Here is a 22,050-nt window from a genome sequence, read left to right as displayed (position 1 = left end):
ACCGCAGGGTGTGGCAGAGACCAGAGCAAGGCCTGCAGGAACAGGACGAAACACACAACAGCAGGGAGGAGCCTTGGCAGCCAAAGAGTGGCTAGTCTGCCTTCTAGCTGGGCAGGACACCTCATCAGACATCGAAAAATAAAGCCCGGACCCCCCAACACAGAGCATATGAGAAAAAAAGGGTTTTTTTCAATGAGCTCTTTTGCAGCAGAATAAAACATAGCAGGCTAACAGCCAATGAACAACAGAGCTAACAGCTCAGCAATTGAGCTCCAAAAAAGTACAGACTGTCTCCTCAAGCAGCTCCCTGACCCCTCTATATCCAAAAGACTGACATTTGGCAGGCATCATCCTGGGACCAAGATAGCAGAAAAAGAAACGGGTAGCATCCCTCACTGTGCCACAGCAGCTAGAGGTGCACCCCAGACAAGCAGGGCCTGGAGTGGACCTCAGCAGTCGTACAGTGAAGGGGCTAGGCTGGTAGAAGGAAAAACAAGTAACAGAAATACTTCATCATCAACAATCTGGGTGTCCACTCAGAGACCCAATCGAAAAGTCAGCAACTATGCAGACGACAAGCGGATAAACCCACAAAGATGGGAAGAAACCAGCGAAAAAAGGAGGAAAACACCCGAAACCAAAACACCTCGCCTCCTAGAAAGGACCAAAACTCCTCACCAGCAAGGGAGCAAAGCTGGACGGAGAATGACTGTGAGGAAATGACAGAATTAGACTTCAGAAGGTGGATAATGAGAAACTTTTGTGAGCTAAAAGAACATGTATTAATCAATGCAAAGAAACTAAGAAACTTAAAAAAGATATGAGGAAATGATAACAAGAATGGATAACTTAGAGAGGAATATGAATGAATGAAAGGAGCTGAAAAACACAATACGAGAACTTCCTGAAGCATGCACAAGTTTCAATAGCCGAACTGACCAAGCAGAAGAAAGAATATTTGAAGTCGAAGACCAACTCAATGAAATAAAACGAGAAACCAAGATTAGAGAAAAAAGCGCAAAAAAAAAATGAACAAAGTCTCCAAGAAATGTGGGACTATGTGAAAAGACCTAACTTACTTTGATAGGTGTACCAGAAGGGGACGAAGAGAAAGAATCCAAGCTGGAAAACACTCTTCAGGACATCACCCATGAAAACTTCCCCCACCTAGCAAGACAGGCCAACACACAAATGCAGGAAATACAGAGAACACCACAAAGATATTCTGCAAGAAGAGCAACCCCAAGGCACATAATCGTCAGATTCAACAAGGTTGAAATAAAAGAGAAAATACTAAGGGCAGCCAGAGAGAAAGGTCGAGTTACCCACAAAGGAAAGCCCATCAGACTCACAGCAGATCTCTCGGCAGAAACACTACAAGCCAGAAGAGAGTGGGGGCCAATATTCAACATTCTTAAAGAAAAGAACTTTCAACCCAGAATTTCATATCCAGCCAAACTGAGCTTCAGAAGTGAAGGAAAAATAAAATCCTTGGCGAACAAGCAAGTACTCAGAGATTTTGTCACCACCAGGCCTGCTTTACAAGAGCTCCTGAAAGAGGCACTACACATAGAAAGGAACAACCAGTACCAGCCATTCCAAAATCACACTAAAAGTTAAAGAGCATAAACATAATGAAGAATCGACAACAACTAACAGGCAAAACAGCCACTTAGCATCAAAATGGCAGTATCAAATTCACACATAACAATACTAACCCTAAATGTAAATGGACTAAATGCACCAATCAAAAGACACAGACTGGCAAATTGGATAAAAAGCCAAAACCCAGCAGTGTGCTGTATACAGAAAACCCATCTCACATGCAAGGATACACAAAGGCTCAAAATAAAGGGATGGAGGAAGATTTACCAAGAAAATGGAGAGCAAAAAAAAAGCAGAAGTTGCAATTCTCATCTCTGATAAAATAGACTTTAAAGCAACAAAGATCAAAAGAGACAAAGAAGGCCATTACATACTGGTAAAAGGATCGATAAAACAAGAAGAGCTAACGATCCTAATCATATATGGACCCAATGCAGGAGCACCCAGATACATAAGGCAAGTTCTTAATTACTTACAAAGAGACTTAGACTCCCACACAATAATAGTGGGAGACTTTAACACTCCACTGTCAATATTAGACAGATCAACCAGACAGAAAATCAACAAGGATATCCAGGGCTTGAACTCAGACCTGGAACAAGCAAACCGGATAGACATTTACAAAACTCTCCACCCCAAATCCACAGAATACACATTCTTCTCAGCACCACATCACACCTACTCAAAAATTGACCACATAATTGGAAGTAAAGCACTGCTCAACAAATGCAAAGCAACTGAAATCATAACAAACAGCCTCTCAGACCATAGTGCAATCAAGTTAGAACTCAGAATACAGAAACCAACCCAGAACCGCACAGCTTCATGGAAACTGAACAACTGGCTCTTGAATGTTGACTGGGTAAACAATGAAATGAAGTCAGAAATAAAGAAGTTCTTCAAAACCAATGAGAACGAAGACACAACATGCCAGAACCTCTGGGACACATTGAAAGCAGTCTTTAGAGGAAAGTATATAGCAATAAGTGCCCATATGAGAAGAATGGAGAGATCCAAAATTGACACCCTATCGTCAAAATTGAAAGCGCTAGAGGAGCAAGATCAAAAAAAACTCAAAACCCAGCAGAAGACACGAAATAACTAAGAGCAGAGCTGAACTGAAGGAGACTGCGACACAAAAACCCTTCAAAAAATCAATAAATCCAAGAGCTGGTTTTTTGAAAAGATCAACAAAATAGACAGACCACTAGCCAGATTGATTAAAAAGAAAAGAGAGAACAACCAAATAGATGCAATAAAAAATGACAAAGGGGAAATCACCACAGATTCCACAGAAATTAAAACCATCATCAGAGAATATTACAAACAACTCTATGAACATAAACTACTAAACCTGGAAGAAATGGATAAATTCCTGGACTCCTGTGTCCTCCCAAGCCTAAACCAGGAGAAAGCTGAAACTATGAATAGACCAATAACAAGGGCGGAAGTCGAGGCAGCAATTAAGAGCCTACCACACAAAAAAAGCCCAGGTCCAGATGGGTTCACAGCAGAATTCTACCAGACACACAAAGAGGAGCTGTTACCATTCCGTCTAAAACTATTTCCAACAATCCAAAAAGAGGGAATCGTTCCCAAATCATTTTATGAGACCAACATCATCCTGATACCAAAACCCGGCCGACACCCAACAAGAAAAGAAAACTTCAGGCCAGTATCTATGATGAACATAGATGCAAAAATCTTCAATAAAATATTGGCAAGCCGATTGCAACAGCAAATCAAAAAACTTATTCACCATGATCAAGTAGGATTCATCCCGGGGATGCAAGGCTGGTTCAAAATACGCAAGTCTATAAACGTAATTCACCACATAAACAGAACCAAAAACAAAAACCACATAATTATCTCAATTGACGCAGAGAAGGCATTTGACAAAATTCAACAGCCCTTTATGCTAAAAGCCCTCAATAAACTCGGTATCAATGGAATGTATCTCAAAGTAATAAAAGCTATTTATGAAAAGCCAACAGCCAATATCATACTGAATGGGCAAAAACTGGAAGCCTTCCATTTGAAATCTGGCACTAGACACGGATGCCCTCTATCACCACTCGTATTCAATATAGCTCTGGAAGTTCTAGCCAGAGCAATCAGGCAAGAAAAAGAAATAAAGTGTATTCAAATAGGAAAGGTGGAAGCCAAATTGTCTCTATTTGCAGATGACATGATAGTATACCTAGAAGACCCCATCACCTCAGCCCAAAAACTACAGAAACTGATAAGCAACTTCAGGAAAGTATCAGGATATAAAATCAATGTGCAAAAATCACAAGCATTCGTCTACACCAATAACAGACTTAAAGAAAGCCAAATTAAGAACAAACTGCCATTCACAATTGCTACAAAAAGAATAAAATACCTTGGAATACAACTCACAAGGAACGTAAGGGACCTCTTCAAGGAGAACTACAAACCACTGCTCAACGAAATCAGAGAGGACACAAACAGATGGAGAAATATTCCATGTTCCTGGTTAGGAAGAATTAATATTGTGAAAATGGCTATACTGCCCAAAGTAATTTACAGAATCAACGCTATCCCCATCAAGCTACCATTGACTTTCTTCACAGAACTGGAAAAAACCACCATGAACTTCATATGGAACCAAAAGAGAGCCCGCATAGCCAAGTCAATACTAAGCAAAAAGAACACAGCGGGGGGCATCACACTACCGAATTTCAAACTATACTACAAGGTTACAGTAATCAAAACAGCATGGTACTGGTACCAAAACAGAGATATAGACCAATGGAACAAAACAGAGGCACTGGAGGCAACACAACATATCTACAACCATACAATCTTTGATAAACCTGACAAAAACAAGCAAGGGGGAAAGGATTCCCTGTTTAACAAATGGTGTTGGGAAAACTGGCTAGCCATGTGCAGAAAGCAGAAACTGGACCCCTTCCTGACACCTTACACTAAAATTAACTCCAGATGGATTAAAGACTTAAACGTAAGACCTGGCACCATAAAAACCCTAGAAGGAAATCTAGGCAAAACTATCCAGGGCATAGGAGTAGGCAAGGACTTTATGAACAAAACACCAAAAGCATTGGCAACAAAAGCCAAAATAGACAAATGGGACCTAATGAAACTCCACAGCTTCTGCACGGCAAAAGAAACAGTCACTAGAGTGGATCGGCAACCAACAGTATGGGAAAAAATTTTTGCAGTTTACCCATCTGACAAAGGGCTGATATCCAGAATTTACAAAGAACTCAAACGGATTTACAGGAAAATAACAAACAAGCCCATTCAAAAGTGGGCAAAGGATATGAACAGACACTTTACGAAAGAAGACATATATGAGGCCAACAATCATATGAAAAAATGCTCATCGTCACTGGTCATCAGAGAGATGCAAATCAAAACCACATTGAGATACCATCTCACGCCAGTTAGAATGGCGATCATTAAAAAATCTGGAGACAACAGATGCTGGAGAGGATGTGGAGAAAAAGGAACACTTTTACACTGTTGGTGGGAGTGTAAATTAGTTCAACCATTGTGGAAGACGGTGTGGCGATTCCTCAAGGCCTTAGAAATAGAAATTCCATTTGACCCAGCAATCCCATTACTGGGTATATATCCAAAGGACTATAAATCGTTCTACTATAAGGACACATGTACACGAATGTTCATTGCAGCACTGTTTACAATAGCAAAGACCTGGAATCAACCCAAATGCCCATTGATAATAGACTGGATTGGAAAAATGTGGCACATATACACCATGGAATATTATGCAGCAATCAGAAATGATGAGTTTGTGTCGTTTGTAGGGACATGGATGAATCTGGAGAACGTCATCCTCAGCAAACTGACACAAGAACAGAAAATGAAACACCGCATATTCTCACTCATAGGCGGGTGACGAAAAATGAGAACACATGGACACAGAAAGGGGAGTACTAAACACTGGGGTCTATTGGGGGGAAATGGGGAGGGCCAGTGGGGGGGAGGTGGGGAGGGATAGCCTGGGGAGAAATGCCAAATGTAGGTGAAGGGGAGAAGGAAAGAAAAGCACACTGCCATGTGTGTTCCTACGCAACTGTCTTACATGCTCTGCTCATGTACCCCAAAACCTAAAATCCAATAAAAATTAAAAATAAATAAATAAACTAAACAGATTAAATACTCCAGTTACTAAACAAAAACTATCCAACTGAATAAAATACAAACTATATCTATCTTACTAAATATAATTGTTAAATAAGGAAACACAAAGGCTTATAGGAAAAATGGTAAATATAAGCCAAACACAAATCAAGTTGATATAGCTCTCCTATAATACCAAAAAAGTAAGAATGTGTTACTAGAGTTAAAAAGGGGTATGTTGTAATAATAAAATGATTAATTTATCCAAAAGTCATAATAATTCTAAATTCATGCACACTAAATAACAGCCTTCATGTTGGTAAAGGTAAAAATTCATAATGCTTGCAGAAGATACAGACAAATCTAATATCTTGTTAGATTTTGACTCATCTCTTAGAATAACTAATAGACTTAGCAGGCAGAAATACAATCAGTCTACAAAAGATAGAGAAAATATATTTAACAAATCTGAATTAATGTAGTACACAGAATACCTTGTCTCAAAATTGCAAAACAATCATTTTCTAGTGCATAGGCATATTTATTAAAGTTGACTATTTGCTGGACCATAGAACAAATCTCAACAAATGTCAAAGGATTGAAATCATGGTGTCTTGCTGCAGAGGGATTACACTGAAAATAAATAAAAATGATTATCTAAATAATTGTGAAAAAGTATTTCATGAAATTCAAAATACATTTATAATTTTAAGACAATTATTTAAATTTTGAAATATGCCAGATGTGGTACTCACTCCCATAATCTCAGTACTTTGAGTGGCTGATGCAAGAGGATCACTTGAGCCCAAGTGTTTGATCCTGAAAAGAGCTATGATTGCATGACTACACTTGAGCTTAAATGACAATGCAAACTTCTACCTCTAAAAAAAGAATAAATAATAGAAATATAAAGAGTACTTGTCTGATAAAATATACACACATACATGCACACAAAATCTACCAAAAAACTCATACTTAATCATGAATTATTAAAAGACTTCTCTATGGTACCACTGAAAGAAATATATCTCCATAATAACCACATTCATTCAAAAATATAATTGAGGTTTGACTACTGAAATAAGGAAAGAAAAATAAGTAAGATGAATAAAATTAGAAAATACTGCATAATGATTTATATAGACTTACATATAAACTTTTAAATAAGTGAATTTGAGAAGCCAAACATTCAGAAATTTTATGTTAAAAATTAAAAATACATTTCTATAGCAGCAAAAAACAAGAAAACATTTGTTGCATAAGGATAAACAAATGGCTCAATAGATTACAAAGGAGAGCTTGGAAATAAACCTACATGCATATGCTACTTAATATGCAACAAAAGTGACACTACATAAATACAGTCTTTTAAACAGACAGTACTGTATCAACTACCCATTCATAAAGAAAATAAATTCTGTGTCCCTTTTTACGCAATACACAATAATTCTATTTCAGATGAACTGTAGCTCTAAATATGAGAGATAAGATAAGCTTTTAAAAGAAAAAATAGGAGACAAAAGACAGTTTTCATTCACTTAGAGTAGGTAAGAATGTCAGAAACAGGAAGAAAACACTCTAAGGAAAAATACTTATAAAACAAATAAATTGAAATGAATAAAATGAAACATATGAAAAATTTCCACATTAAATTTAGAACATTTTTTGACAAGGAGACATCAAAGTAGATGCATATCATTATATATTTGTAGAAACCTAGAGAACCAAGAGTTAACCCTTGTGTGAATTATGAATTTGCAGTGATAATGATGTACCGATGAAGGTTCATTGATTGTAACAAATGTACTACTCTGGTAGTTGGTGGGGTTGTTAATACTGAGGTAGGAGATATATGGAAAATCTCTGTACCTTTTGCACAATTTTGCTGTTAGGGTAAAACCTAAAAACTTAAGTATATTTTACTTTAAAATATAAGAAAAAAAAGAAAGCATTATTAAGACAGTCAAATGGCAAACTACAAAGTAGGGAAAGATATATATATAAAATATATTTAATTACCAAAAATGTTATAGTCAGATGCTATCTGAAATTCCTAAAACTCATAAGTCAAGGCAGACAACCCCACAGAGAAATGGACAAAATAGTTGAACAGATATTTCCTAGCAATAGGAAATTTCATCCATTATTAGTGGGAGTATAAACTGTTATAGCCACTTGGGAAAATTTAGGTAGAAATGTCTGCCTAAACTAATTATATGGATATTTCATGATATAGAAAGCCCAATCCTAAGAATATATCCAAGAGAAATACATACCTATTATTATAAAATAATATGTGCACAAATATCTATAGCAGCATCATTTATAATATCCCAAACTGGCAATAGCACAAATGTCCAACAACATTAGAATAGAATTCATCCAATAATATATATTCATCCAATAGAATATAAAGGACAATAAAAGTAAGTGAACATTGCTACAAGCACCACCAATAAAACTCAAAACAATACTCAGCAAACTATACCAGACATAAATGAATACATATCACATTGGCAAAAGAAATGTATGGTAAAGATAACAGTTATCTTTGAGGGGAAAAAAGTGCATCTGGTGATTGCAAATGGCATGAGGAAGGCTTTTGGGGATCTGGGAGAATTCTGTTTTGTAATCTGAGTGGAGATTACACTTATGTAAGGATAACTCATTGAACATTAATGAATTATGCACTTTCCTTCGTGCATGCTACAATGAATTACAAAAGCATAGAACAAAAGTCATATTGATTTTACTAAGAACAACTGTCAAGGAATTCCTGAATATCACTTTAGATATCTACTAGGTGCAAAGTCTCCATGTTCAATCCATAATCAAACATTTATATTACAGAATAAACTGTTTGAATTTGAAAAATAAAAGTTTCTCAGATATATATTTTTTCTGTCAGATATAGAAATATCTACGTAAAACTGACTTGGACCATGATACGTATGTGTGTGTACATATCATGGGGATAGAACAGGGAAATGTTTTATTTGATCTCGCTTCAGAAGAATATAGTAGGATGGAGGAAGAAAAGAAGATTTTTGAGGTGGGCTAGGAAGAGCATAAGAAAAGGTAAAATGTAGGGAAAGAGGACATGGGACCAGGGGTTAATTTTGGTTGAGGAGAGGAGAGAGGTGAGCAGATGAAAGACAGATAGAAGACAGAAAATGATCAGACTGAAGATCTTGGAATGCCAAACTGACAAACGTAGACTACATTAACTTGGTAATGGAAAGCTAGCTACAGTTTCAGCAAAGTGTCATAATCAGAGCTGTGTTCCAGCAAAACTATTACAACAGCATGAGGTCAAATGGGAACTGAAAAGATTAGGGTCAAGAAGACAGGTTAGCAAGCTGCTGCCATACTATAGGTCTAATTTAGATATGAAACTGGGAATGGAAGTAAGACATGGCCAAGGATAACTGCTGAAAACATTATTTCCTTAATATTAGTGTTAATGGCTCTTATAATAAACAAGTACTACCAAGTAGTCATTTTTTAAACTGCTGCATGTTTAACAGTAAATGGAGATCAAGCTCCTGTGTAACCAGGTGTAACTTTCTAAGAACGTTAACTCATCTCACTGAGAATGTTTTCTGAGTACATCCAGTCTTTACAGAGCTAGAGCTCCTCTTCCAGATGATGCATTTCCTGAAACCCACCTAGCTAGCTAGTACTACTTGGAGAATAAGTGAAAACTATTCAAAGACTCTTGAGTGGGCAACCCTATCTATAACCTCACTCTATCTTAAGAGTGCCTTCATCACAACTGCTGCCCCTTCTTGCCCATCTAAGCTCATCTAGACTCATCTCAGATATCTGAGCCCAAGGCCCCAGATCTTTTCTTTTGTTCCCCCAGTAAACTACACTAAACTAGTGAACTTATGGGTCTTCATTATTTGATGTTCATTATGGTGTTCATATTGAATTGGTTGGCTCAGTCTTCCCTTCCCACCACTTTTGAGCAGAAGACTTTTGCTGGACCAATAGTCGGCCCATGTGTGATTTAGAATGAACAGGAAATAAAAAGAGGAAAGGACCAGAAGACACAGAAGCTTAGAATAATGATGAGATTTTTATTAAGACATGGAGAGAAAGGAGAGTAGTTGCAGCATGGGATTGGGGAGAAAAAAGGGGATTTGAAAATATCCACCTTCCAGGACACCTTAAAAATACAAACAAAATTTCTTTTAATGAACATTTGGTTATTGACCTGTCTGTTTGACCCTCCACAGAGATAATGGACCGTAGAGATTATGGCCTTATAATATTATAGTGAATAAAATAATCTAAAGAACCTAAAATGGTACATGAAGGCAATTAAGATTTTTTTAATAGAGGGAGGGAGAACCTTCGTTGAATTTCAAGTAAATCTGTAGGAGACATCAGCCACTCCAATTCCTGTAACCCTGATTTTGCTTGGCAATTTGTGCAGGAACAATAGACAAGTAGGACTCAAGGAAGAGCAAACCAAACCCTGCCATTGAATACTGATGGAGCATCACATGGCACCACATTCACTGGGGTACTGAATACCACTTCTAATCAGACCAAGGAGTCAATAAAGCATTCCACTCATGTAGCACTTGGGAAGTATATGTATGATATATGGCCAGGGATACAGGGGAAATTGAGAGAAGGGGATCATAAACAATTAATAATAATAAAATTAATCATTATTGTACATTAGTACTTGACATTTACTGAGCACTTGTTATGATAGTGCCTTACATATATAAGTGTGAAGATTGTACTAAGTGCTTTTCATAAACCATCAGAAGCTTCACAGATGAATGAGGTGGGCATTTTTGCTATTCTCCTCATTTTAAATGTGAAAAAAACTGAAAATTACTTAACATTTAAGTACGTTCTTCAAAGTCATATCACTTGTAGGCTTCAGACTCAGGAATTTCTGAATCCAGAGATACAGTGCTTGTAACGATGGTATCATGATCCAACAATTATAATAACGATGATAATAAAATGTTCATTAAAATCTATTTTATGCACACCTAGTATGCCCATCACCAGAACTCATGCTTTGACAATACGTCACACCATTGTATTCTCAGGATTTGTCCCCACTAAGGTTATAAAAACAACTACCATAATGTAAACTTAGCTTCATTCTTAAGGTCATGAGAGGCTTCCTCTAGAAATCTGGAACTAACTTGACTGGAATAGGGCATCTATTTCATGAACTATATCAATTAATTAAGCTAATTCTGTAACTGTGTAGCATCAAACTCCGTGGTAACATCTAATTTACACTCAAAATGAATATTGAACTTTTTTAAAAGTTTGAACCAATTAAATCATTTTAAGAAGCTTATTTTATACTTTATTCTTCCATTTTCTAGTTTTGTAACTCTCTTGATGCCTCCTCTGTAATTGCATTTAAAAAACAGAATTGTAACACATTTCTGAGAGCTAGAATTCTCCATGGACTGTTTTTTTCTATGAAAACCTTGTGTGAAAATAAATGCTTATATATGTGTGGTTTAGTTCAAAATAAGGTTTAGTTTAAGATGAGAAAGTTTCTCAAAACTAGGACTTACTATCAAAATTTATAGCTCAAAGGTCACAATAAGATATTGCCAAATGCATTCTCTGCGTCAATTGAGATAATCATGTGGTTTTTGTTTTTGGTTCTGTTTATGTGGTGAATTACGTTGATAGACTTGCGTATGTTGAACCAGCCTTGCATCCCCGGGATGAATCCTACCTGAACATGATGAATAAGTTTTTCGATTTGCTGTTGCAATCGTCTTGCCAATATTTTATTGAAGATTTTTGCGTCTATGTTCATCATGGATATTGGCCTGAAGTTTTCTTTTCTTCTTGGGTGTCGGCCGGGTTTTGGTATCAGGATGATGTTGGTCTCATAAAATGATTTAAGAAGGATTCCCTCTTTTTGGATTATTTGGAATAGTTTTAGAAGGAATGCTAACAGCTCCTCTTTGTGTGTCTGGTAGAATTCGGCTGTGAACCTGTCTGGACCTGGGCTTTTTTTGTGTGTTAGGCTCTTAATTGCTGCCTCGACTTCTGCCCTTGTTATTGGTCTATTCATAGTTTCAGCTTCCTCTTGGTTTAGGCTTGGGAGGACACGGGAGTTCAAGAATTTATCCACTTCTTCCAGGTTTACTAGTTTATGTGCATAGAGTTGTTTGTAATATTCTCTGATGATGGTTTGAATTTCTGTGGAATCTGTGGTGATTTCCCCTTTATCATTTTTTATTGCATCTATTTGGCTGTTCTCTCTTTTATTTTTAATCAATCTGGCTAGTGGTCTGTCTATTTTGTTGATCTTTTCAAAAAACCAGCTCCTGGATTTATTGATTTTTTGAAGGGTTTTTTGTGTCTCAATCTCCTTCAGTTCAGCTCTGATCTCAGTTATTTCTTGTCTTCTGCTGGGTTTTGAGTTTTTTTGATCTTGCTCCTCTAGCGCTTTCAAATTTGAAGATAGGATGTCAATTTTGGATCTCTCCATTCACCTCATATGGGCACTTATTGCTATATACTTTCCTCTAGAGACTGCTTTCAATGTGTCCCAGAGATTCTGGCATGTTGTGTCTTCATTCTCATTGGTTTCAAAGAACTTCTCTATTTCTGCCTTCATTTCATTGTTTACCCAGTCAACATTCAAGAGCCAGTTGTTCAGTTTCCATGAAGCTGTGCGGTTCTGGGTTGGTTTCTGAAATCTGAGTTCTAACTTGATTGAACTATGGTCTGAGAGGCTGTTTGTTATGATTTCAGTTGTTTTGCATTTGCTGAGGAGTGCTTTACTTCCAATTATGTGGTCAATTTTAGAGTAGGTGTGATGTGGTGCTGAGAAGAATGTATATTCTGTGGATTTGGGGTGGAGAGTTCTGTAAATGTCTATCAGGTTTGCTTGCTCCAGGTCTGAGTTCAAGCCCTGGATATCCTTGTTGATTTTCTGTCTGGTTGATCTGTCTAATATTGACAGTGGAGTGTTAAAGTCTTTCACTATTATTGTGTGGGAGTCTAAGTCTCTTTGTAAGTCATTAAGAATATGCCTTATGTATCTGGGTGCTCCTGCATTGGGTCCAGATATGTTTAGGATCGTTAGCTCTTCTTGTTTTATCGATCCTTTTACCATTATGTAATGGCCTTCTTTGTCTCTTTTGGTCTTTGTTGCTTTAAAGTCTATTTTATCAGAGATGAGAATTGCAACTCCTGCATTTTTGGTCTCCATTTGCTTGGTAAATCTTCCTCCATCCCTTTATTTTGAGCCTTTGTGTATCCTTGCATGTGAGATGGGTTTCCTGGATACAGCACACTGATGGGTTTTGGATTTTTATCCAATTTGCCAGTCTGTGTCTTTTGATTGGTGCATTTAGTCCATTTACATTTAGGGTTAATATTGTTATGTGTGAATTTGATACTGCCATTTTGATGTTAAGTGGCTGTTTTGCCCGTTAGTTTTTGTAGATTCTTCATTATGTTGATGCTCTTTAGCATTTAGTGTAATTTTGGAATAGCTGGTACTGGTTGTTCCTTTCTATGTGTAGTGCCTCTTTCAGGAGCTCTTGTAAAGCAGGCCTGGTGGTGACAAAATCTCTGAGTACTTGCTTGTTCACCAAGGATTTTATTTTTCCTTCACTTCTGAAGCTCAGTTTGGCTGGATATGAAATTCTGGGTTGAAAGTTCTTTTCTTTAAGAATGTTGAATATTGGCCCCCACTCTCTTCTGGCTTGTAGTGTTTCTGCCGAGAGATCTGCTGTGAGTCTGATGGGCTTCCCTTTGTGGGCGACCTGACCTTTCTCTCTGGCTGCCCTTAGTATTTTCTCCTTCATTTCAACCTTGTTGAATCTGACAATTTTGTGCCTTGGGGTTGCTCTTCTTGCGGAATATCTTTGTGGTGTTCTCTGTATTTCCTGCATTTGAGTGTTGGCCTGTCTTGCTAGGTGGGGGAAATTTTCCTGGATGATGTCCTGAAGAGTATTTTCCAGCTTGGATTCAGCAGCCCTTTATGCTAAAAACCCTCAATGAACTCGGTATCGAGGGAACGTATCTCAAAGTAATAAAAGCTGTTTATTACAGACCAACAGCCAATATCATACTGAATGGGCAACAACTGGAAGCATTCCCTTTGAAATTTGGCACTAGACAAGGATGCCCTTTTTCACCACACCTATTCAGTATAGTATTGGAAGTTCTCGTCAGAGCAATCAGGCAAGAAAAAGAAATAAAGGGTATTCAAATAGGAAAGGTGGAAGCCAAATTGTCTCTATTTGCAGATGACAAGATAGTATACGTAGAAGACCCCATCGCGTCAGCCCAAAAACTCCTGAAACTGATAAGCAACTTCAGCAAAGTCTCAGGTTATAAAATCTATGTGCAAAAATTACAAGCATTCGTCTACACCAATAACAGACTTAAAGAAAGCCAAATCAGAATGAACTGCCATTAACAATCGCTACAAAACGAATAAAATACTCTGGAATACAACTCACAAGGAAGATAAGGGACCTCTTTAAGGAGAACTACAAACCACTGCTCAATGAAATCAGAGAGGACACAAACAGATGGAGAAACATTCCATGTTCATGGTTAGGAGGAATTAATATCGTGAAAATGGCTATACTGCCCAAAGTAATTTACAGAATCAACGCTATCTCCATCAAGCTACCATCGACTTTCTTCACAGAACTAGAAAAAACCACCATGACCTTCATATGGAACCAAAAGAGAGCCCGCATAGCCAAGTCAATTCTAAGCAAAAAGAACACAGCGGGTGGCATAACACTACCGGATTTCAAACTATACTACAAGGCTACAGTAATCAAAACAGCATGGTACTGGTACCAAAACAGAGATATAGACCAAAGGAAAAAAACCGAGGCACTGGAGGCAACACAATATATCTACAACCATACAATCTTTAATAAACCTGACAAAAACAAACAATGGGGAAAGGATTCCCTATTTAACAAATGGTGTTGGGAAAACTGGCTAGCCATGTGCAGAAAGCAGAAACTGGACCCCTTCCTGACACCTTACACTAAAATTAACTCCAGATGGATTAAAGACTTAAACATAAGACCTGGCACCATAAAAACCCTAGAAGGAAATCTAGGCAAAACTATCCAGGACATAGGAGTAGGCAAGAACTTCATGAACAAAACACCAAAAGCATTGGCAACAAAAGCCAAAATAGACAAATGGGACCTAATGAAACTCCACAGCTTCTGCATGGTAAAAGAAACAGTCACCAGAGTGAATTGGCAACCAACAGAATGGGAAAAAATTTTTGCAGTTTACCCATCTGACAAAGGGCTGATATCAAGAATTTACAAATTACTCCAACAGATTTACGGGAAAAAAACAAACGAGCCCATTCAAAAGTGGGCAAAGGATATGAACAGACACTTTACGAAAGAAGACATATATGAGGCCAACAATCATATGAAAAAATGCTCATCGTCACTGGTCATCAGAGAGATGCAAATCAAAACCACATTGAGATACCATCTCACGCCAGTTAGAATGGCGATCATTAAAAAATCTGGAGACAACAGATGCTGGAGAGGATGTGGAGAAAAAGGAACACTTTTACACTGTTGGTGGGAGTGTAAATTAGTTCAACCACTGTGGAAGACGGTGTGGCGATTCCTCAAGGCCTTAGAAATAGAAATTCCATTTGACCCAGCAATCCCATTACTGGGTATATATCCAAAGGACTATAAATCGTTCTACTATAAGGACACATATACAAGAATGTTCATTGCAGCAGTGTTTACAATAGCAAAGACCTGGAATCAACCCAAATGCCCATTGATAATAGACTGGATTGGGAAAATGAGGCACATATACACCATGGAATATTATGCAGCAATCAGAAATGATGAGTTTGTGTCATTTGTAGGGACATGGATGAATCTGGAGAACATCATCTTCAGCAAACTGACACAAGAACAGAAAATGAAACACCACATATTTTCACTAATAAGCGGGTGATAAAAAATGAGAACACATGGACACAGCGAGGGGAGTACTAAACACTGGGGTCTATTTTTGGGAAAAGGGGGGGCCCGTGGGAGGGGGAGGTGGGGAGGGATAGCCTGGGGAGAAATGCCAAATGTGGGTGAAGGGGAGAAAGGAAGCAAAACACACTGCCATGTGTGTACCTACACAATTGTCTTGCATGTTCTGCTCATGTACCCCAAAACTTAAAATGCAATAAAAAATTTAAAAAAATATATTGCCAATTAGAACAAAAGGAAACATTTTAACATAAATGATGGTTTCATATATAGTCTTCTACTAGCATGTTTATATTTAGTTATGTCATTTTTATTGGACTTAGCTTTGAAAACTTAAGTTGGACTCAACATAAAACAGTACACTAGAGAAGCAGTTATATATAACTCATTTCACCAAGAGGTTGAGAATAGTCACCTACTAATATAAAATTTCGCAAACCACCAACTTTTCCAAAGTTCAGTTCCACAGTGTCTAAATATAATAAAAAGTTAAAAATATAATATAACTACTGAGCACTATGAGGCCGCCTGGTCCGGCAATTATAAAGCTTAAACTATTTAAACTTCTTTCTTACAGTTGAATCTTTTCAGTAAATTGCTCAGATATTAAACCCAAAGTGTAAATGTTTTCCTTTTTGAAACTAAACATGCTTTTTCTGTCACTCGTGAAGATTAAAATCTAGTTCCCATGTTACTAAATGAAAAGAAAGCTTATCCCTAATCAGATTTGCAAGTGCACCACAGAAATGTCATCCCAGTTACTCAGGAGGTGCAGACCCAGGGTTCAAGCAATTCTCCTGCCTCAGCCTCCTGAGTAGCTGAAGTTACAGATGAAGATTATTTTAAAAAGCCAACCATATGGATCCCATGTGACCCCGAGTTGCCAGGATAAAAATACAATTTCAAAAATTCTGTCTTGTAGCCAAATTATATGGCACCAATTTTTTCTTTGAAGAGTATATCTCCACATATTCTACTATTAAATCAGAACAGTAATTATTGCTTAGAATTATGAGGTAGGGGCCTGGTGGGGTACAGTGGAAAATGGCTACTTTTTTTTTGAGATGGATTCTTGTTCTGTCACCCAAGCTGGAATGCAATGGCCAATCTCGACCCACTGCAATGTCCAACTCCAGGGTTCAAGCAATTCTCCTGCCTCAGCCTCCTGAGTAGCTGGAATTATAGGCAATGCCACAACGCCTGGCTAATTTTTGTATTTTTAGTAGAGACAGGGTTTCACAATGTTGGCCGGGATGGTCTTGAACTCCTGGCCCTGGTGATCCACCTGCCTTAGCCTCCCAAAGTTCTAGGATTAGAGGTGTGAGCCACAGTGCCTGGCCACAATTCTTTAATATGTACATTTTAATAATTGGAGTATCATCTACTAGTTACTCCAAAAAATCACCTTGAGCTGTCAATCTGATAATCTGTATCTGGCCCTTTATGTACCCAAACTCTTTGTCTACCCAATGACAGGTAAAATGGTAAAAACTACATAGACAGTTAACTGGTTTGGTGATAAACCTCTTATCACAGAGCTAAACTTCTATATTGCACATAGAAATATTATTGATGAAGCATTCAATGACAAAACTGATTTCAGATTAACAAATGATCTCTACCAGCCATGTATTCTCTATCATATGCGTTATTAATTCTTTACACTAAAGAAAGTTGTGTTTACTCAACAGAAACCAATGTGGAGTATGGAGTAAGAGCTAAAAGTAGTTAAAAATGAAACACACAGGACCTGTCAGTCATCAAGACCTCACTCACCCAGGACCTGTCAGTCATCCAGACCTCACTCACCCAGGTCCTGTCGTCCAGACCTCACTCACCCAGGTACTGTCAGTCATCCAGACCTCACTCACCCAGGTACTGTCGTCCAGGCCTCACTCACCCAGGTCCTGTCAGTCATCCAGACCTCACTCACCCAGGACCTGTCAGTCATCCAGACCTCACTCACCCAGGTACTGTCATCCAGACCTCACTCACCCAGGTCCTGTCAGTCATCCAGACCTCACTCACCCAGGACCTGTCAGTCATCCAAACCTCACTCACCCATGACCTGTCAGTCATCCAGACCTCACTCACCCAGGTACTGTCAGTCATCCAGATCTCACTCACCCAGGTCCTGTCAGTCATCCAGACCACACTCACCCAGGACCTGTCAGTCATCCAGACCTCACTCACCCAGGTCCTGTCAGTCATCCAGACCTCATTCACCCAGGACCTGTCAGTCATCCAGACCTCACTCACCCAGGTACTGTCAGTCATCCAAACCTCACTCACCCAGGTACTGTCAGTCATCCAAACCTCACTCACCCAGGTCCTGTCAGTCATCCAGACCTCACTCACCCAGGACCTGTCAGTCATCCAGACCTCACTCACCCAGGACCTGTCAGTCATCCAGACCACACTCACCCAGGACCTGTCAGTCATCCAGACCACACTCACCCAGGACCTGTCAGTCATCCAGACCTCACTCACCCAGGACCTGTCAGTCATCCACACCTCACCCAGGACCTGTCAGTCATCCAGATTTCACTCACCCAGGACCTGTCAGTCATCCAGACCTCACTCACCCATGTCCTGTCAGTCATCCAGCCCTCACTCACCCAGGACCTGTCAGTCATCCAGACCTCACTCACCCAGGTACTGTCAGTCATCCAGACCTCACTCACCCAGGTCCTGTCAGTCATCCAGATCTCACTCACCCAGGTACTGTCATCCAGACCTCACTCACCCAGGACCTGTCAGTCATCCAGACTTCACTCACCCAGGTACTGTCGTCCAGACCTCACTCACCCAGTTACTGTCAGTCATCCAGACCTCACTCACCCAGGTACTGTCATCCAGGCCTCACTCACCCAGGTCCTGTCAGTCATCCAGACCTCACTCACCCAGGACCTGTCAGTCATCCAGACCTCACTCACCCAGGACCTGTCAGTCATCCAGACCTCACTCACCCAGGTACTGTCATCCAGACCTCACTCACCCAGGTCCTGTCAGTCATCCAGACCTCACTCACCCAGGTACTGTCGTCCAGACCTCACTCACCCAGGTCCTGTCAGTCATCCAGACCTCACTCACCCAGGTACTGTCGTCCAGACCTCACTCACCCAGGACCTGTCAGTCATCCAGACCTCACTCACCCAGGACCTGTCAGTCATCCAGACCTCACTCACCCAGGTCCTGTCAGTCATCCAGACCTCACTCACCCAGGTACTGTCATCCAGACCTCATTCACCCAGGACCTGTCAGTCATCCAGACCTCACTCACCCAGGACCTGTCAGTCATCCAGACCTCATTCACCCAGGACCTGTCAGTCATCCAGACCTCACTCACCCAGGTACTGTCGTCCAGACCTCACTCACCCAGGTCCTGTCAGTCATCCAGACCTCACTCACCCAGGTACTGTCATCCAGACCTCACTCACCCAGGACCTGTCAGTCATCCAGACCTCACTCACCCAGGACCTGTCAGTCATCCAGACCACACTCACCCAGGACCTGTCAGTCATCCAGACCACACTCACCCAGGACCTGTCAGTCATCCAGACTTCACTCACCCAGGTACTGTCAGTCATCCAGATCTTACTCACCCAGGTACTGTCATCCAGACCTCACTCACCCAGGACCTGTCAGTCATCCAGACCTCACTCACCCAGGACCTGTCAGTCATCCAGACCTCACTCACCCAGGACCTGTCAGTCATCCAGACCACACTCACCCAGGTACTGTCAGTCATCCAGATCTTACTCACCCAGGACCTGTCAGTCATCCAGACCTCACTCACCCAGGTACTGTCAGTCATCCAGAACTCACTCACCCAGGACCTGTCAGTCATCCAGACCTCACTCACCCAGGTCCTGTCAGTCATCCAGACCTCACTCACCCAGAACCTGTCAGTCATCCAGACCTCACTCACCCAGGTCCTGTCAGTCATCCAGACCTCACTCACCCAGGTACTGTCATCCAGACCTCATTCACCCAGGACCTGTCAGTCATCCAGACCTCACTCACCCAGAACCTGTCAGTCATCCAGACCTCACTCACCCAGGTCCTGTCAGTCATCCAGACCTCACTCACCAAGGTACTGTCATCCAGACCTCACTCACCCAGGACCTGTCAGTCATCCAGACCTCACTCACCCAGGACCTGTCAGTCATCCAGACCTCACTCACCCAGGACCTGTCAGTCATCCAGATCTCACTCACCCAGGATGGACGCACCTGGCTAAGCCTCATCGGCGAGCACTGCTGAGCTGCCCTCCACCTGGCTCAGGACTGGGGCCTCCTGGCATCTGCATTCACTTCCCCTCTGTGGTAGGAGCGTGTCACAGGGTGCTCTTGGGGCACCTACTGGGCTGAGGACCTCAGTTCCCACTGACTCACGGGGCTTATGATTTTGTTTCCATCACAGCCATCTCTCAGGTCCCACTCAGCTCCACCCGGGAAGAACACAGGCCTGCAGGCGGCGCTCCTGGAGACGCTAGTGGACTTACTGGACAGGAGCTGGGGTGACCGCAGGTCTCTGCACAGCAACGAGGCATTCCTTGGTGAGTCAGGGTGGCTGCCAGCTTTTGCCCTCCAGGCGACATCTGTGTGGGATCCTGGGTCCTCTGCATGCGGTGACCTGGGAGTTATCTTAGCCCTTCCCATGTGTGTGTGGTGGCCCTGCACTGGGGCCTTCCTGGCAGTCTGCCTCACACGGTCACCATGCCTCTTGGCACCATGTGGGCCTGGGCCTGTGGGTCCCCCATGTGCTCTGGGTGTTGGGGGGCCTGTCACTTTGTTTTGCTCAAAATGCCATCCAAATGCGTTTGGTTCTGACAGTGGTGTTCACGTGTAGCCTGTGCTGTGCCTGCCTTGCTGAGCTTCTGCTTGGCATGGGGCCCAGGAGGGCAGTCCCTCTGCAGACAGGACTCGGGTCTGTTTGATTCTTCCGGGTGACCTGTGTGGGAGCATGCTGGGGTCTCCCTCATCTGGGGTCACAGTAGGAGACCAGGAGGCGCCATGTCCCCAGTGGCACCTTCTCTTTTTCCTACAGCCTGGGGTGTGGCTGTACGTGTCCGTCAGGAGCCTGGCCTCACTAGCCTGTTCCTCCCACCAGACCTTGGGTGTGGCTCTGAGCTGTCTGAGCGCCCCTCGAAGTGTTGTGGCCCCTCAGCTCCTAGAACAAGGATGCCCTGCAGTTGCAATCCACCTGGACCCCAGCCCCGTAGACCCCTCCCCTCTCCCTCGCCTGGTGTCCATGCAGCCCATCCAGCCCCCAGCCCCCAGTCCTCACCTCTCCCTGGGCTAGTGTCCTGCAGGAGCCTCCTGAGCTTGCTGTGGTCAGTGGCAGTGGCACTGTCCCTGGCTCTGTTCCAGTGTGGAGTTGCCGGCTGTCGTCTTTGTGGTGGTTTCCACAGCAGGGCGGTCGGTGCTTGTGGAAGGCGTAGCGAGTTGCGGCGGTGCCATTAAAACCTTGAGACGTGGCGGCCCGTCACAGCCTTTTTTTGGGGTCACCTCTTCTCTTTCTTCAGTTTCTACCCTGCCTGTGTGGATGCGCAGAGCCTGAGGTGGTTTTCTGGCGCCCCCTCCCTGCCTGCCGTCTTTTTAAGGCATCCTCTGTGTGATTCAGGACACACTGAACCGGTTTTATGTTCACCCTCCAAGTCTCAGTGCTGACGTAGCATTTGATTTTCACTCCTAGCTCAGGCAAGACGCATTTTGTCCTCTGTTGAAGAACTCACAGTAGCCCAGGATGGCTCCGCGATGGTGGGTGACGATGTTGGCTCCCCGGCTCTGGAGAGCAAATCCCTGCAAAGTCGCCTTGCAGAGCAGCGGCACGCCCTGGAGATGAGCGAGGTGATGGCGGAGCTGCACCGCACACGCAAGGAGCTGGTGAGCCCGCCCTGGCGGTGCTTCTGCACCCACGTGACTGGGGGAGATGGGCTTTGACTTCCAGGAGTGAGGGCTGCTCCTTGATGCCACACTGCCCCAGCTGCCATCTCTGCAGCACATCTCCCCTCCCTGCCCAGGACCCGGCCACCCCCAGGATCACTGCCGGCCCTGTTTCACAGCAGGCCAGAGCACTTCGGGGACAGCAGCAGTGCTGGCCACCTTCCTTCCTTGGAGGGGCTGGGCTGGGGAGGTGGGCAGGGGTGACGCCAGCAGGAGAAGGTCTTTAGGCCCCTGTCCTCTGGCCCAGGCTCCCCAGTCCCCTACCGAGAGGCTCCAGTGCTTCAGGCCATCGCAGGCTCCCTGCTGCTACCCTGCCTGTGCCAGGTGAGCAGCCCCCTCCCCCGGGCCTGAGG

General features: G+C 41.9%; 1 protein-coding gene across 1 annotated transcript in view; it reads left to right on the top strand.

Moving 5' to 3' along the window:
* Nucleotides 1-22,050, top strand: part of LOC144579372 (centrosomal protein of 72 kDa-like) — a 51,184-nt gene that overhangs the window by 16,296 nt on the left and 12,838 nt on the right. Inside the window, exons 4-5 of the mRNA XM_078350055.1 lie at nt 20,172-20,307; nt 21,447-21,637. Coding sequence (XP_078206181.1) covers nt 20,172-20,307; nt 21,447-21,637 — 327 coding nt within the window. The remainder of the gene's footprint in view (nt 1-20,171; nt 20,308-21,446; nt 21,638-22,050) is intronic.

The sequence above is a fragment of the Callithrix jacchus genome, chromosome 14 (genome assembly GCF_049354715.1).
Source record: "Callithrix jacchus isolate 240 chromosome 14, calJac240_pri, whole genome shotgun sequence".
Lineage (NCBI taxonomy): Eukaryota > Metazoa > Chordata > Mammalia > Primates > Cebidae > Callithrix > Callithrix jacchus.
The sequence above is the reverse complement of the archived record's forward strand: the minus strand, read 5'-3'. Positions and strand labels throughout refer to the sequence as shown.